This window comes from Orycteropus afer, unplaced genomic scaffold, assembly GCF_000298275.1.
Source record: "Orycteropus afer afer isolate SDZICR_OR568_19922 unplaced genomic scaffold, OryAfe1.0 scaffold00038, whole genome shotgun sequence".
Lineage (NCBI taxonomy): Eukaryota > Metazoa > Chordata > Mammalia > Tubulidentata > Orycteropodidae > Orycteropus > Orycteropus afer.
Genome location: NW_006921625.1, coordinates 335,208 through 350,615, shown reverse-complemented (window position 1 = coordinate 350,615; position 15,408 = coordinate 335,208). Strand labels below are relative to the sequence as shown.

Genomic DNA, 15,408 nt, shown 5'->3' with positions numbered 1-15,408 from the left:
TTATCTCCTCCAGCCAGGAAGTCAGGAGGTGCTCCAACAGTGATGGGGGACACATCGGGGGGACCTCCAGCCAGGAAGTCAGGGGGTGCTCGGACAGTGATGGGGGACACATCAGGGGGACCTCCAGCCAGGAAGTCAGGGGGTGCTTAGACAGTGATGGGGGACACGTTGGAGGCACGGTGCCCTCTGGCCAAATATGTGGCAATCTGGCCATCCAAGTAAACTGTGAGAGTAAGACTTCAAGGCCCTGGGTTAAACAGCTGCTGTGACGTGAATAAAGGAAGGGTGGCCCAGGGGGAGAAGGAGATGGTTTCCCTAACAGTGGTGCCGACCAATACGCGTGGAAGAAATGACAGCATCAGAACATCTCCACCTGGAATGGAAGCTGTGGACTCAACTAGGAGTCGTCTGTATGTGGTGCTAGGGGCTAATTAGGCCCCATAGAGATATGTCCAGGACTCTGGGTCTCTGTGAACAAGGCCCTGTTTGGGAACAGGGTCTTAGAGATGTTATGTGGTTAACATGAGGTCACACTTCAGCGGGGAGGGTCCGAATCCTACAAGACTGTGTGCTTCTAAAATGAGGAGAAGACATGGAAGCCGACAGATGCCGGGTGAGCCATGTGATGAAGGGGGCAGAGACCAGAGCAGTGCAGCCGTGAGCCAGGGAGCACCTGGGGCTAGACAGGAAGAGCCCAGGAAGGGTCCTGCCTCAGAGCGGAGAGAGCATGGCCGTGCTGGCCGGCAAGTCTGGACTCCCAGCCTCTGGAACTGAGAGAGCCTAAAAGTCTGTTGCATCGAGGCCCCCACCCTCTGCTGCTTCACTGCAGCAGCCTAAGGACAGTAAGAGATGCTCAAACTGAGGTGGAAGGGCTTGGTGAGGAAGGGAATAGTCACCTAGACTCCAAGTATCTTCCGACAAAATAGATGCTCAGTTACAAACGGAAAAATGTCAACTTTGTAGGGAAAGCTCTCGTCAGAAGCCACCTTACTCAAGTGATCAAAGTTCCATCACTGTGATGGACAAGCCCACCGGTCCCTCCTGGTACCATGTGCTGGAAGGACCCGGACTGCTCTGGGTGGTCCTACCTGGGACGCACAGTCTCCATCCAGTGGTGAGCATACACTGCACCCCCAAAACCCGGGGCCCCTGCAGCATATCTGCTCACTCCCAAACCGTCAAGGTCATGGGGTAGGGGTTCTAAAGTTGAGGAGACTAAAGTGTTATAACTAAATGCAACGTTTGATCCTGGGTCAGGTTTTTGTTTGTGTGTGTGTGTGGGGGGGGGTGCGTGGAACAAAACACGTTCTGAAACACCTGGTAAAATGTTCTCCGGGTCTGGTGGCATGCCCACAGCTCGGGGCTTAGTGAAGGGTATAGGGGTTCTCTGTGCTCTCCTGACAACTTTTCTGCAAATGTGAGTATTTCACAGTAAAATCTTATAAAAAATGTAATAGAGGGAAAAGGTTGTCTCTCTACCCAGCAACAGCAGTGCAGGCCCCCTACCCCCCACCCATCTGCCAGCTGACCCTGTGGGCCGTGGGCCTGTGTCCCACTGTCCACCAGCCCTGCCCCGCCCAGTGTCCTTCCGTCCACCTGGCCCCGTGGTGAAGGGCCTGCTGTGCAGGGCCGAGCCTTCCCTGAGCCCCCACCCTCCCACTCAGTCCCTCGGGGCTCCACCCCTCTCTGTGCCCATGATGTTTCTGGGGCATCACTACATCCTTCCAAAACAGGCCCAGGCCCTGACCGAGGCACAAACCTCAGACCACCCTTCTCCTGGGACTCAGAACCCCCTTTCCTGGACCTGAAAGCCAGCACTGTGTCCCTAGCCTGGACCAGGGTCACTGCCCACCCCTCAGAGGGGCCCCCCTGACGCCGTAGAGACCTTGCTTTGCTCTTGGTCCCCAGTGCTCCAGGCGGGTATAAAAGGTGGGGCCTCCCACAGCGTGCTGTGTATGCAATCCGTGCTGCCCCATGTGCCCCATGCCTGCCGGTGTGGCCTGAGCCCAGCCCGTGTACTACCTGTATGTGACCCATGCCCACCCCATGCGCCCTCTATGTGTCCCGTGCCCACCCTGTGTGCCATGCCCGCCCTGTGCCCAGCCCTTGCCTGTAAGCACACAGTCACCTGCTGACCAACAATACAGGAAGCAGCTATGCCCTGTGTCTGTCCCATGTGCTCTGTGCCAGCCCGTGTGCCCCGTGCCCAGCCCGTGTATGACCTGCATGTGACCCGTGCCCACCCCATGTGTGCCCTGTGCCCACCCCATGTGCCCCGTGTGTTGAGAGCCAGAATGTTTCTCAGTCTGAAAAGACTTAGAGGAACATAGACTCCAAGCATTGATGCATTGCGTCTGTACAATATAAGACTCCAAAGCATTGATACACAGCATCTGTATATAAATCTACATTGATGCACAGTGTCTGCATGTTGAGTCCATAGTACATTGATGCACATAGCATCTGCATGTTGAGTCTTGTTGGGGAAGAATGTGGCTCCCTTCAAGTTGACAAATGAGTTTGTCCTTAGGTTGAGCTAAACATTCAGATCTCCATGGTTCTCATACCCGGAAGAAACAGAGAATATATTTAATCAGCATGATTTAGCAAGATTTGACATAAATTTATGAGATTGAATTTTGTAGCCAATCTCCTGAAATCATGTCATGATGATATAGCATAGTATTGTTTTAATCGCTATATAAGATGTTATAGAATGAAATAAAGTTGACACATTCCAGTAAAAGGCTTGATGTGTTCCTTCTGTTCCCACTTGAGGCATATGGCATAACGGTGTGGCTTTGCCCCTCCGCTCCGGGGTTTATACAGAGACACCTTAGCTAAGCCTCCTCTCTTTCTATCTCTTCTCATTCTCTTACTGTCTCTGTAAAGTGACCATTTGTTGTGCTGGTAACAGCACCGTGCCCACCTCACGCCCAGCCCTTGCCTGTAAGCAGTCACCTGCTGACCGACAATGCAGGAAGCAGCTATGCCCCGTGTCCGTCCCACGTGCCCTGTGCCCACCCCATGTATGACCTGTATGTGCCCCATGTGTGTCCTGTGCCCACCCCGTGTGCCCCGTGCCCACCTCATGCCCAGCCCTCACCTGGAAGCACACAGTCACCTGCTGACCGACAGTGCAGGAAGCAGCTATGCCCCGTGTCCGTCCCACGTGCCCTGTGCCCACCCCATGTATGACCTGTATGTGCCCCATGTGTGTCCTGTGCCCACCCCGTGTGCCCCGTGCCCACCTCATGCCCAGCCCTCACCTGGAAGCACACAGTCACCTGCTGACCGACAGTGCAGGAAGCAGCTATGCCCCGTGTCCGTCCCACGTGCCCTGTGCCCACCCCATGTATGACCTGTATGTGCCCCATGTGTGTCCTGTGCCCACCCCGTGTGCCCCGTGCCCACCTCATGCCCAGCCCTCACCTGGAAGCACACAGTCACCTGCTGACCGACAGTGCAGGAAGCAGCGGCGCTGGGTCCACCGTCAGCTACCTTCCTCTTGCTCTCCAGGCTCTGTCACTGTCCCCTGCCCACAGCCTTAAGTCCCAAGGCTTCTCCTTAGGTAGCGACTTGAGCTCACCTTCCCCAAGGCTGGGTGTCTGGGTTAGGGTGGGATGGCTGGGAACCTCTGGGCAGGTATGAAGCAGACAGTTCTTGGGGGCCTGCAGTCCCACCCCTCCCTGCAGGCTGAGGAACGGAGAGGGTGGGGGATGCCTGCACCCTGCCATCTCAGACCCACGCCTCCTGTCCCTTCTCCATCTTCTCATCCAGGCATCTGGAGATGGGGGCAGGGGCCATGGCCAGATGCTGCTGGACAGAGGGCAGCTCCCAGTCAGATGGGGAGGTGGGCCAGGACAGACGGAGGGTGGCTGGACACAGCCAAGTGGGGTCTGCAGGCAGGCGGGGATGACCCCAGGGACTCTGGCTCTGTTGTGTGGGTGTCAGCTCGGCCATGGTATGGATGGGAAGGGCTGAGTCTCAACAAGGCCCTGTCCTCAAAGGGCTCTGGGCCAGGCCTCCCATGTCCACCTGCATGTACCTGGCTCCCAGGGCCCAGCCGGCTGATCCCACCACAGCCATAGTGCTCTCTAGATCTTGGGGTCCCTCTGGGCTGTGTGTGGGGGTCCATGATGCTGGCCCTGGATCCCCAGGGGGCAGAAGGCTGGGGGCCCTCGGAACACAGAGGAGAGACACAGCCTCAGTGAACAGGAATCTTTACTTACACAAAAGCATGGGGGTCAGAAGCCTTGAGGGTGGGGGCTGAGACGTGTCCTGGGGGTGCACCGGTGAGGTGCTGGCCGGGGCAGGAGCACAACACGTGGACAAAGGGACAAAAGGTGGCCTCACTGGTCACAGGTGCTGAGGGAGGGCAGCTCCAAAGACCGAAGGCCTGGCGTCAGGAGTGGGCAAGGCAGGCCTGGCTGCAGCCCCACCGCCCACCTGGTGGACAAGAACAGGCTGAGGCCTGGGACCCACCTCAGGCCACCTGCTACACTCTGCAGCCCGGCCCTGGCTCAGATGCAGGCCATGGGCTGGCGTGGGGAAAGAACCCAGGCGTGAGGGCAGTGAGGAGGGTCCCTGACTGCCCCTCCTGGGGGACTGGGCACACCTGCTGAGGAAGGGCTGCACAGATGTGCCGGTAGGCCTGGCTCACCCACCTGTCCCCTTCCCCACAGACCTATGAGGGGGACTGGCTGACCTACCCCCGGGGCAGGGCAGACGGTGGCCGTGGAGTGGAGATGCGTCACTGTGGCGACAGGGGCGCCGAGCTCCCGGTCGCCTTCCGGGCCTCCTCCTTCTCGCCCTTGGCCGGGGGCTTCCTTGGCGGCTGGGGGTCTGCCGCCGCCCCCGCCTGGGTGGGTCCTTTGGGGTCGTCCTTGGCGGGGGTGCGGTAGCTCTCCCCCCACGCCGAGGGCATCTCCGTGCCGTACTTGCGGCTCAGCGGGTAGGCCCCGATGGCCGCCAGGATGCTGCGGTGACGTTCGGGGTCCATCTCGGTGTAGTACATCTCCAGCGTCAGCGGTGTGCATATCTTGTGCTGGGCGTGGCGAGGCCCGGGTCAGGGCAGGGGGCGGGGCCAGGGGCGGGGCGAAGTCCGGATTGGGGCCTGGGCGGGCGGGTCTGGGACGGAGCCAGGGCCCGAGTGCAGGTGGGCCGGGTCAGGGAAGGACGCGGGCCCGGGACTAGGGCGGGGCCGGGGGCGCTGGGGAAAGGCCCTTGGGAACTCCCGAATCCCAGGGCCCGTCCCCCTCGGAACGGGAAACCAGTGCGGCACTAGGGGAGGCTCGGATGGAGGCGGGCGGCGCCCCTCCGCATCCTTCGCTCCCTGCCTCCCACCCGATCCAGCCCGTAGCAAGTGAGCAGCCGCTAGGGGCGCTGTGCGCTGCCGACGCGAGGTGGCGGCCACCAAGGGCCGCCTCCTTTCAGCGCCATGGGGAGGGGTCTCTACTGTTCCCTCCACTTCCGGGCGAAGCCAGGGCCCTTGACCTTACCCGAAGCAGGAAGCCGTCGGGGCAGGTGAACTGGTCATACCAGATGGCCTTGTACATGATCAGCACGCAGCCCATGAGCGCCATCGCGAAGGCGATCATCCGCGCTGTGGGCAGCTGCGGCGGCGGCAGAGCGGAGGGACTCGGTTACTGCGGGGACGGACTGTGGACTGTCCTCTCCAGCTGGCCTGGCTCCCCGGGTGCCCACGGTCCCCATCCTCTGTCCTCTCCCCGCCTCCCACAGCCCACAGCAGTGGCAGCAAGTGACCTTGCGCCCTTCCTCTGGGTGGCTGCAGCTCGGCTTCTGGGCCTCCAGGTCGGGGAACTTCTTGGGCTGCCCGGGGGAGGACAGCTGGTATTCCGTCTGCGTCTTGATGACCACCTGCGGAGAGAGGGCGCAGAAAGGCTGGCGGTGGGCGCCCTGCGCGTCCTGCATCACCATCAGGGGACTCATGCCTGCTGCGCGCCCTCTGCTGGTCATAACTCCTAGCCTTCAGCCCACCGACCCGCGGAGGTGGGGATCGGGCGGCCTGGTCAGAGAGCCCCGAGGGGGATTTCAGCCTAGCCCTGGCCCACCGCACCCCATTTGCCCTACCACACCTCAGAGGCTGCACATTCAGTGAATGTCGCCCACATCGCTCTAGGGGAGCCACCCTCACCCCCACACACTGGCCCAGTCCCCTCACCTGGTCTGGGAACGGTGGTTGAAGCTGGCTGACGTCCAGGGGGCTGATCAGAGGGACACTGTCCGTGCCAACCCCATCCTGGTCCCCAGGGTCTTTGCCTGGCTTCCCAGAGAAGCTACAGCCCAACTTCACCATAGTGGACAGCAATCCTCAGCCTGAAGCAAAGACAGAAACAGGGTCACTGCCCACAGGCCAATAGCTCCACACCCCTCCAACCTGGCTCAGATCGCCAGGGGCCCCAGACTGGTCTCATGCTCCTCGCTCCAGAGCAAGGCCCTGGCCTGGGGCAGGCAGTGGTGCAGCCAAAAGCTGGCACCTTCTTGCCCACCCCATTGCCTAGGCCCCAGTGCACTGAAGGGACACCTCTGAGCAGTGCTTGCCAGACAAAAACCTTCCCCAGCAGACCTGCTCCCAGGGACAGTCTTCCCAACTAGAAGCCTGGAAACGAAGGGTGCTAGATGTGGTGAATGAAAGCACAGGGCATGCAGTTAAATTTGAACTTGGGATCAGCCACAAACACTTTTCTTTAGTATAAGTATACCCACGTAATATGCAGAGTGGGACAGACTTATGCTAAAATGATTCATTGTCCATCTGCAGTTCAAGTTTAGCTGTTTGCTCCAACATGGCCGGAGAAGGGCAGAACACGGCTGCAGAAGGGCATGCCCATGAGTGAATTCAAGGCTACCGAGCAGAGCACAGCATGGATGCTGCATGGTGGGTACTAAGAGCCCCCACGTAGCCCCACAGAGACTGAGGGGACACCCCCAGCTCACTGCACGGAGCCACCATAACCACAGCTTCAAAATCTGGGGAGAACAACGTGAGAGATGTACCAGGCCAGTTCCACCCACAAATATCGGGACAAAAATCAACACACCAAAAGTAATGCATGGTGGCCAGTTGAGAAATGTCATTTAAGGTTTGAAAAGCAGTCCATAAATTTCACCAAACTAACCAAAGTCACCTGATCAATGTCAACAGGAGCTGAAAAAGTATTTTATAAGATTCAACATCCATTTACTATCTCAAACATCTAGTACGTTAGGGGCAGAAGGAACCTGCCTAAATCTGTAAGAGTTATCCACCAGAAAAGCCTGCAGTAAACCTTAATGAGTGTGCATGGTGAGAGTTTTGCCTTTGAGATCAGCAAGGGGGCAAAAATGCCTTTTATCACAAGTTCTGCACAGGTCTTAGCCAAAGCTAGTGGGCAAGAAAAAGAAATAAGAGATATATAGACTGGAAAACATTACTCACTATACACAGATGTGCATAGTGAGTGCAGAAAATTTTTGTCCAGAAAATCCAAAAGACTCCAGAGAGAAATTATTAGGTTTAAAAAGTGAGTTGAGCAAAGTTGCTGGATTTTAGGTATTCAGAGTGTACTTCTATGTATGTGTACCAGCCACAAAAAAGTTAGGAAATAATTTTTAAAAGATTCCAGTTAGGTAATACCAAAATTATCCACTGCCCAGGAGTCCATCTGACAAGAAATGGCAGGACCTCCAGGTGGAAACTCATGAGACGTTACTGGATCAAAAAGACCCAAATCCCCCAGATAAATGGGGAACAATATGGTTGTGGATTTGGGCAGGCTCCTTGTTTAAACATGTCATTTTCCCAAAAAATAATGTAGCTATAGAGTCAATAAATCCCAACTGAAATTCCAACAGGAATGTGTGTGTGTGTGTGTGGACAAGTCCTATAAATTTTACAAACACTGTAAATTTGGCAAAGGACAAGAACAGCCAAGACAGCTTGATGGGAACAGAGGAGAAGACTTGGTCTACCAGATGTCCATGTTGTCCTCTAGCTGCAGAACTCAAGCAGTGTGGCACTAATGTGTCACAGGCAGAGAGCCACATAACACACCTGCAGACATGGCCCTGGATTGACAACAGAGGTGCTGCTACAGAGCTGGGGGACAGAGCCATCCTTTCAATAAATGACGTCCACATGGCAAACAGTGAGCCAATCCCTACCTCACACCACACACAAAAGTTAACTGCACATGGACTGTCACCTGAGTGACAACTCTAGGTAGTTCAGGAGGATATTTCCCTGACCCAAGGGGTGGGGGCAGATTTTGACAAGACAAATAATGCCTAGCCATAAAATACTGATAACTGACTACATTAAAACTAAGAACTTCTGCTGATCCAAACATAGCACTAAAAGACATGAAAACTAGGTGTGGGAGAAGATTATGAATTCACAATTGACAAAGGGATTTTAGCCAAAATGTAGAAAGAACACCTCAAACTGGTAAGGAAAAAGACAGGCCTCTAGAAAACCAGGCAAAAGAGGACAAGTGGTCCATGTCTGCAAAGGTGCTCCCCTGTTTAATCATCCAGGAAGGCATACCAGTGTCTCCAGAGAGGCACCACTGTACCCCACAGGAACCCAGAGAGCCCCAGGACAATGGGCACCCCACTTGGCAATTTTGCACCCCTCTTGGGGAAATGCCTTTATGCTTTTGGAATCCCAGCACTTTTATTTTTATTTATTTATTTGTAACTTTTTCTTGTGATTTGGGTGAAAGTTAACAGAGCACATTGGCTTTCCATTCGACCATTCACACACATTTTGGTCGTGACACTGACTGTAGCCCCTGTAACGTCACAGCTCCCTTCCTCCCTGTGCTCCGTGTCCCTTCATCCTTCCTGCCCAGCCCTTCCTACCTTCTGAGCTTCCTCCTCAGCCACATGCTGACCTTCTGACCTGCATGGTTGTCTGTTCTAAGGAGTGGGACCTCCCTGGTGTCATTATTCACCTCACAGGCCTGTCTATTGTTTGGCTGAAAGTGGAGCCACAGGGATGAGTTCAGTTCCAGGCTTGGAGGGTGTCTACGGACCAGTGTCGGGGGTTCCACTGCCAGACCAGTAAGCCTGGTCCTTTTTATGACTTTGAGTTTGGTGCCATATTTCTCTCCCACTCCATCCAGGACCCTTTATTGGGATCCATTTCAGAGGTTGGTAGTGGTAGCTGGGTACCACCTAGTTCTTCCGGTCTCAGGGCTGTGGAGGTGGGGTCTGCATGCTTCATTACTCCTGCTGTAATTGTTTCCTTGAGTGTTTGATTTTCTTTACTCTTCTTTGCTTCAGACAAAACCAAACCAAACCTCGGTGCCCTAGAGTCCACTCCAATTCATAGCAACCCCTCCTTGGGTTTCTGAGGTGGTATCACTACAGAAGTAGATTGCCCAACCTTCCTTCGGAGGAGAGGCTGGTGGGTCTGAACCACCAGCCTTTTGGTTAGCAGTCAAGTGCCTTAGGCACTTTGCCACCAGAGCTCCCGCATGTTTTCATGGGGAAGCATTTGTCACTAATGTTGAACCCGCAGCCAGCAATTCCACTTCTAGGTGTAGACCCAACAGAAATACAGGAGGTACAAGTACAGGGCTACTTATGCCCAGTAGGAAGAAACTGGAACCCTCACCTAGCCCTCAAGAGTAGGACAGATTGACTCCAAGGACCGCTAAGAGCTAGAGGGGGTGGGGATCTCCCAGAGTAAGGGCAGCGGAAGCAGCCGCTCAGAACACCAGGGACAGGCAAACACCAACACAGAGTCAAGGGGTGGCTGGCCAGGTGGGCTTCTGGGGACCAGGCCACTTTATGATGGCTCACTAGGTGTGCGTTTATTGTGTGAGCTACATAGTCCTGGTGTTTCTCCACAAAAAGCTTGAAAACAATGGAAAACAACAAAAGGTCACTCTGCTCCCCACCATGGCTTCACTGGGCCTCTGAGGGTGTCTTAACTTAGGGCTAGGTCCAGAGTCGTCCTTGTGTGGGTGGTGGTGATGGATGCCTCCGGGCCAACTGCCCGCTACCCCTGCAGGCTCCTCCTGACGTGGGGGCTGAGCCTGTCCCGGAATCGGCTTGGAGGGTGCTGGCACAGCGCCCCACCCCGGGCGGGCGGCAGCCGGCCACTAACGAACGCGGTCACACAGTGCATTCATCCCTCCGTTCATTCATTCATTCATTCATTCATTCACCAAGGCCTGCGGCCACGCCGCAGCCTCAGGCTCCGCACAAGGGACCGAGGCAACGCCTCCGCCTGCCACCTCCCCCAGCCTCCGGGGAGGGAGAGACAGACGATAGGACCAGGGAGCCCAGCGCTGCTGTGGGCGGCTTCACCCTGGACCCCGGGCAGTGGCCCGAGTGCTGTCACACCTGCAGAACGCAGGGCGGAGCCCCCACCGCCCGCAGGCCCCGCGGCTGCCTCCTAGCTCCGGAAAGTCGGAGAGGTAGGGGTGAGGCCGGCGGGCGGGGTCGGTCCCGCAGACCCGCTCCACCCCGCGTGGGTTCCGCCCAGTGCGCAGGAGGCCCCGCCCCACAGGCAGACCCGCCTCGGGGTCCGCTTTGATCCAATCGGAAATTCCCACTCCGCGGAGCAGCAAGGATGAGCGTTTGATGTCACCGCGGGTTTCCATGGCAACAGAGCTAAGCCTGCGGAGCTGCGTCTTCCCCCAGAAAAGAAGCCGGGGTGGGGGGGGGTGGCTCTCGGCCTCAGGCTCCCGCCCGCGTCCCCAGTGCCCCGGGCAGAATCGGGGGCCTGGGCTGTGTGCAGGACCTCGCCCTCGTCCTTTGCGCCAGGCTAATGCGCGCGGCTCAGACCTCGGTGCAGCTGGGGGTCGTGCCACTCCTCCTGCGCCCCCTCCACGCCGCGCTGCTCGGGGCTCTGTCTGTAGGTCTCCTGATTCCGAGGCCTCGGCACCGCGGGGGCGGGCACTGGATGCGCCCCGACGGGTCACCCACAGCGCCCTGGAACGCTGCGTCCCGGCGGGCAGAGAGGGGTGTGCTGTCGCGCGGGCACGTGCGGGCGTCGGGGTGCGCGTGGCGCGGACGTGAGCGCCCGCGGGCTCCACCGCAAACCCAGCTGAACGGTGCCCCGGCGTCCCCCGGCCTGGCAGCCTGGCGCGCCGCAGCCGGTGTGGGCCTGGCTCAGTTTCTTCTGCGCAGCCAGCTGCACGCGGGGGCCGGCACAGGCTGCCTCCGCTCCCGGGTACCCTGCGACCTGGCGTCCAGCCGCAGAACCAAGGCTGCAGTCGCTCGACAGAAGTGCCCTCCCCTGGCGCTGGCCACCCTTGCCTGCCACGCAGCAACCCCCAGCAGAGCCGAATCCCCCTGGGGCCGCACCCCACCTCGAGATGCCGGGCTCCCACTGGCTCTCTCGGATCCGCAGGGGTGGAGCTCTGGGTGGAGGAGCTGCGGTCACCGTGGGGGCAGCGGCTGACGGCCACTCACCCCACCCCCACCCCGCGACCGCTCAGGACGGTCCCGGCGGCTCGTGCGCCTGCCGGACTGGCTTCGAGCGCCCTTCCCTTCCTGCCGCTGGTCCGCCGGGCCCTCCTCGGACCCTCCCGGCGACCCGGCCTCGGTCATCCTGCGAATCCCAAGGGCAGAGGCCGATCCCGGGCCCGGCCACCCATCAGGTCAGCGGCAGCCTGCCGCTGCCCCACCCGCGTGCACAGCCGCGAGCACACGCGCCTCGCACACGCGTACACACTCAACCCCTGCCCCACCCCCAGGCCACAAGTACAAGTGTGGAAATCGCTCACAGGCGGCTGCAGCGGGTGGCGGCGGCAGCGGGATGCGGTCGCCAGAGGACGGCAAGGATGTGGGATCGCGGCTGCGGTTCCAGACCCTTCGCAGCGGGCGGGGCGGGGGCGGGGGCGGGGCCGAGCGCCCAGACCGAGGCCGCGGTTGCCAGGGATACCGGCGGGATCTGGGGGTGGCGGGACCCAAGAAGCTTCCAGATGCACCCCCACGTCAGACCCGGTGCCCTGGCCCCCGTCACACACCTTCACGCGTGCGCGCGCACCCCTCACCTCACACACCCGCCTCACATTCTTTCCCTCACATCCTCTCCGACATCCTCAGGCTGTCACACACCGCTCACCACCGCACAGCCGCCTCCTCCCACATCACAGCTCCTTCCCTGGACCCTGTCCCCCACACACCTCACACACACCCTTTCTCTCTCACACACATACTCACATTCTCACACAGCCACACACACCCTCAAACATTAATCTTATTCCAGACACACCTCACACACATACACTGTCTCACACAAACACCCTCACACAGCCTCATATACACACCCATCTGTCACACAAACTTCATACACACACACCACTCTCACACACACATCCTCACATTCTCACACAGCCACACACACACCCTCAAACATTAATCTTATGCCACACACACACCTCACACACATACACACACCATCTTTCTTACACACACCCTCACACACAGCCTCACATACACACACATTTCTCTCACACACACCTCATACACATACCGCTCTCACACACACACATCCTCACATCCTCACACAGCCACACACACCCTCAAATGTTAATCTTATGCCACACACCACCTCACACACATACACCCTCCTTCTCTCTCACATAGATCCTCCTCCCTCATACACACTCTCACACACATTCCCTCCCACATCAGGTCTTGTGCCACATACACGTCTCACACACACACACCCTCACACACACATGCCTCCTCACACATTGCCACATTCTCACTCTACCCACACACAATCTCACACCCACGGCCTCACTCACACCCACACACTCTCATACACACTACACAGATGCATGGTATACATGCACACTCACACACATCCTGTACACCTTTACACACGTGCTACACAAGCACACTCCTGAGACTTACAAGCACTCACCCCGCCACCCTGCACCCTGCTCTTTGGGTGCAAGTCAGGCTGCACCCCTTGGAATCAAGTCTGTGCTCCTTGGGGCATGAGCGGAGTCTCCCCTCCCAGGAGGTCAGCATCGGCTGCAAAGAGAGCCCTGCCCAGGGCCCCAGAGCAGCCCTTGATCTCAGGGTTCAGCAGCCAGGCTCAGAGACAATGCCTGCCCTGCTCCCTGCCCTTCTCTGCTTGCCTTCCTCTCACCTGGGGCCACAGTTGTTTACAAGGGGCATGGGTCAAGGTGGAGATTGAGGTCTAGATTCCTCATGACTCGTGCAGCAGGTGCAGGCTTAAGTTGAAAGCGTGGGCATGTAGGGCATCAGTGTGAGAGGGTGCGTGAACATGGGAAGGTGTGTACTGGTGAGTGTGAGACTATGTGCAGCTGAGTGTGTGTGAGTGTATGTGTGTGAACATGGGAATTCATTTATGAGTGTGTGTGAAATGATGTGTATGAGTGTGTGAGTGTGGGTGGGTGACACTGAGTATGTGTGTGTGAGCATGAATAGTCATGTGTGGGCATTAGTGTGAAAGTATGTGAACATGTAAATTCATGCATGTGGGAGTATGTGAGTGAGAAACTGGATATATATGTGTGTGTGTGTATGAGTGCATGTGTGAGTGCATGTGAGTATGTGTGTGTAAAACTGAGTGAAATTGGACATGTATTAGTGTGCGTACGAGTGCATGTGTGTATGAGTGCTTGCATGTGAGTGCTTGCATGTGAGTGCATGTATGTATGAGCATGAACAAACCTGTGTATGAGTTAGTGTGAGGATGCATGTGTAAATGTGAGTGTATGCATATACATGAGGTTCTGTGAGGGTGTCGGTGGGTGTGAGCATTAAACAAGTATGTGCAGGTGTGAGTGTGAGAGGGTTATGAACGTGTGTGTATGTGTGAGGGTGTGTGCTTAGGGAAGTGGAGGGAGATGGGAAGCTACCCTGACTGCTAAAAGGGCAGGGAGGCACCATCTTCTGACCTCCTCCAACCCCACAAGAAGAGGACAGAATCACCATCAGTAGCCCAAAGCCTATTCCTGTGAGGCCAGACATGCTGCCTCCCTCCAGCCCTTTCACCAATCCTGACACCTACTGTTCCTCCCACAACACTCACCAGTTTTCTGCTGGGTTTGATAATTCACTGTAGTGGCCACACAGAACTCACAGATTATGGGGTTTATTAGGGAAGCACCAGGCTACACAATTCAAGTTCAGGAAAAACGCTCAGTCTCTCTCAGCCTGCTGTCTCTCAGCCAACAGTCTCTCTCAGCCACTCTCCCAGCCATGCGTGTCTCTCGGTGTCTCTCTCAGCAATGCGTGTCTCTTTCTCAGCAGTGTGTGTCTCTCAGGAGCGCGTTTCTCTCAGCAGCACATCCTTCTCAGCCAGCAGTCAGAGACCTCTTCTGCCTCTAGGAGGCCTCCTTTTGAGCCTGGCAGAGTGGCCAAACTAACCAATCATAACATCAGAATTCTAAGCACCTGAGAGAGAGTGAACTTCCCAAAACATTGCTTTGTGCCACTCCCAACAGAAATACCCCAGGTGGATAACTATAGCAATCAGGAGCTCCTCAGTTGCTCATGGCAAATTCTACTACGGAGTTTACAAAGATTTATGGCTAGAAAAGCCATACCAGGTAATTCGCTACACCACACTGACTCACCCTCCCCCTAACGTGGTAAAGCAGCACCCTGCACCCAGGCCGACTGCTGCTCCCACCTCCCCCAGAGTAGAAGCAGGAGGGTCACAGGGATGGAGGCAACAGAGCCCCCTTCCCTGCCTTGTCCCTGCCCGCAGCCACACTTAGAGTAGGGCCAAAAGGAGAAGGGCTCACTGGGAGCTCTGTGGGGAATCGGTTTTTTGTTTCCTTTCATTTTTTACATCAGTAAATGTAAAATGACTGTACCATTTTACATTCCCACCAGCAACATATAAGGATTCCAGGTTCTCTACATCCTTGGCAACACTTGTTTTTGGGATTATAGCCATCCTAGCAGACAGGTCTGGTGGCCTAGTGCCTAAGGCATTTGACTGGTAACCAGAAGGTTGGTGGTTCAAACCCACCTGCCACTCCTTGGAAGGAAGATTGGGCAATCTACTTTGGTAGAGGTACCAAGGAGGGGTCGCTGTGAGTCAACATGAAGTCAGTGAGGTTTTTTTTTTTTTTTTTTTTTTTTTGGTAGTGGGCAGGTAGTGGTATCTCACTGGGCTTTTCTGTTAATGACTAAGGTATGCCTCACCCAAGCTGTGGCGTTTTCAGTCATCTTATAGGCATGTGAAAGCTGGAGAATGAAAAAGGAAGACCGAAGACGCACTGTGGTGTTGCTGAAGAATATTGCCTCTACCATGGACACTGAGGAAGCAGACAAGATGCTCCTTAGAAGTGATGGTAGCTTGGCTTTGCCTCACTGACCGTTTCAGTCTTGGTCCTCTAGAGCAGCACCATCAGTGAAGTGTCTACATGAACAGATAGATTTACTCTGGGGAAATGG

The 15,408-nt window shown here is 56.5% G+C and overlaps 1 protein-coding gene across 1 annotated transcript; it reads right to left on the bottom strand.

Moving 5' to 3' along the window:
• Positions 1–4,753: 4,753 nt before the first annotated feature.
• CALY (calcyon neuron specific vesicular protein) lies at positions 4,754–6,319 on the bottom strand. Its single transcript, XM_007936870.1, has 4 exons — positions 6,185–6,319; positions 5,767–5,880; positions 5,502–5,615; positions 4,754–5,047 (listed from the first exon to the last, which is right to left on the bottom strand). The coding sequence occupies exons 1-4, from the start codon at positions 6,317–6,319 to the stop codon at positions 4,754–4,756; spliced, it is 657 nt and encodes a 218-aa protein (XP_007935061.1).
• Between the last annotated feature and the right edge of the window lie 9,089 nt (positions 6,320–15,408).

Bases quoted from the DNA above. Each gene is read 5' to 3' on its own strand.
- CALY (XM_007936870.1), bottom strand. From the start codon at position 6,319: ATGGTGAAGTTGGGCTGTAGCTTCTCTGGGAAGCCAGGCAAAGACCCT. The intron at 5,616-5,766 runs GTCACTTGCTGC...CCGCCGCCGCAG, and splicing joins ACCCAGAGGAAGGGCGCAAG to CTGCCCACAGCGCGGATGAT. The intron at 5,048-5,501 runs GTAAGGTCAAGG...CGCCACGCCCAG, and splicing joins CCGACGGCTTCCTGCTTCGG to CACAAGATATGCACACCGCT.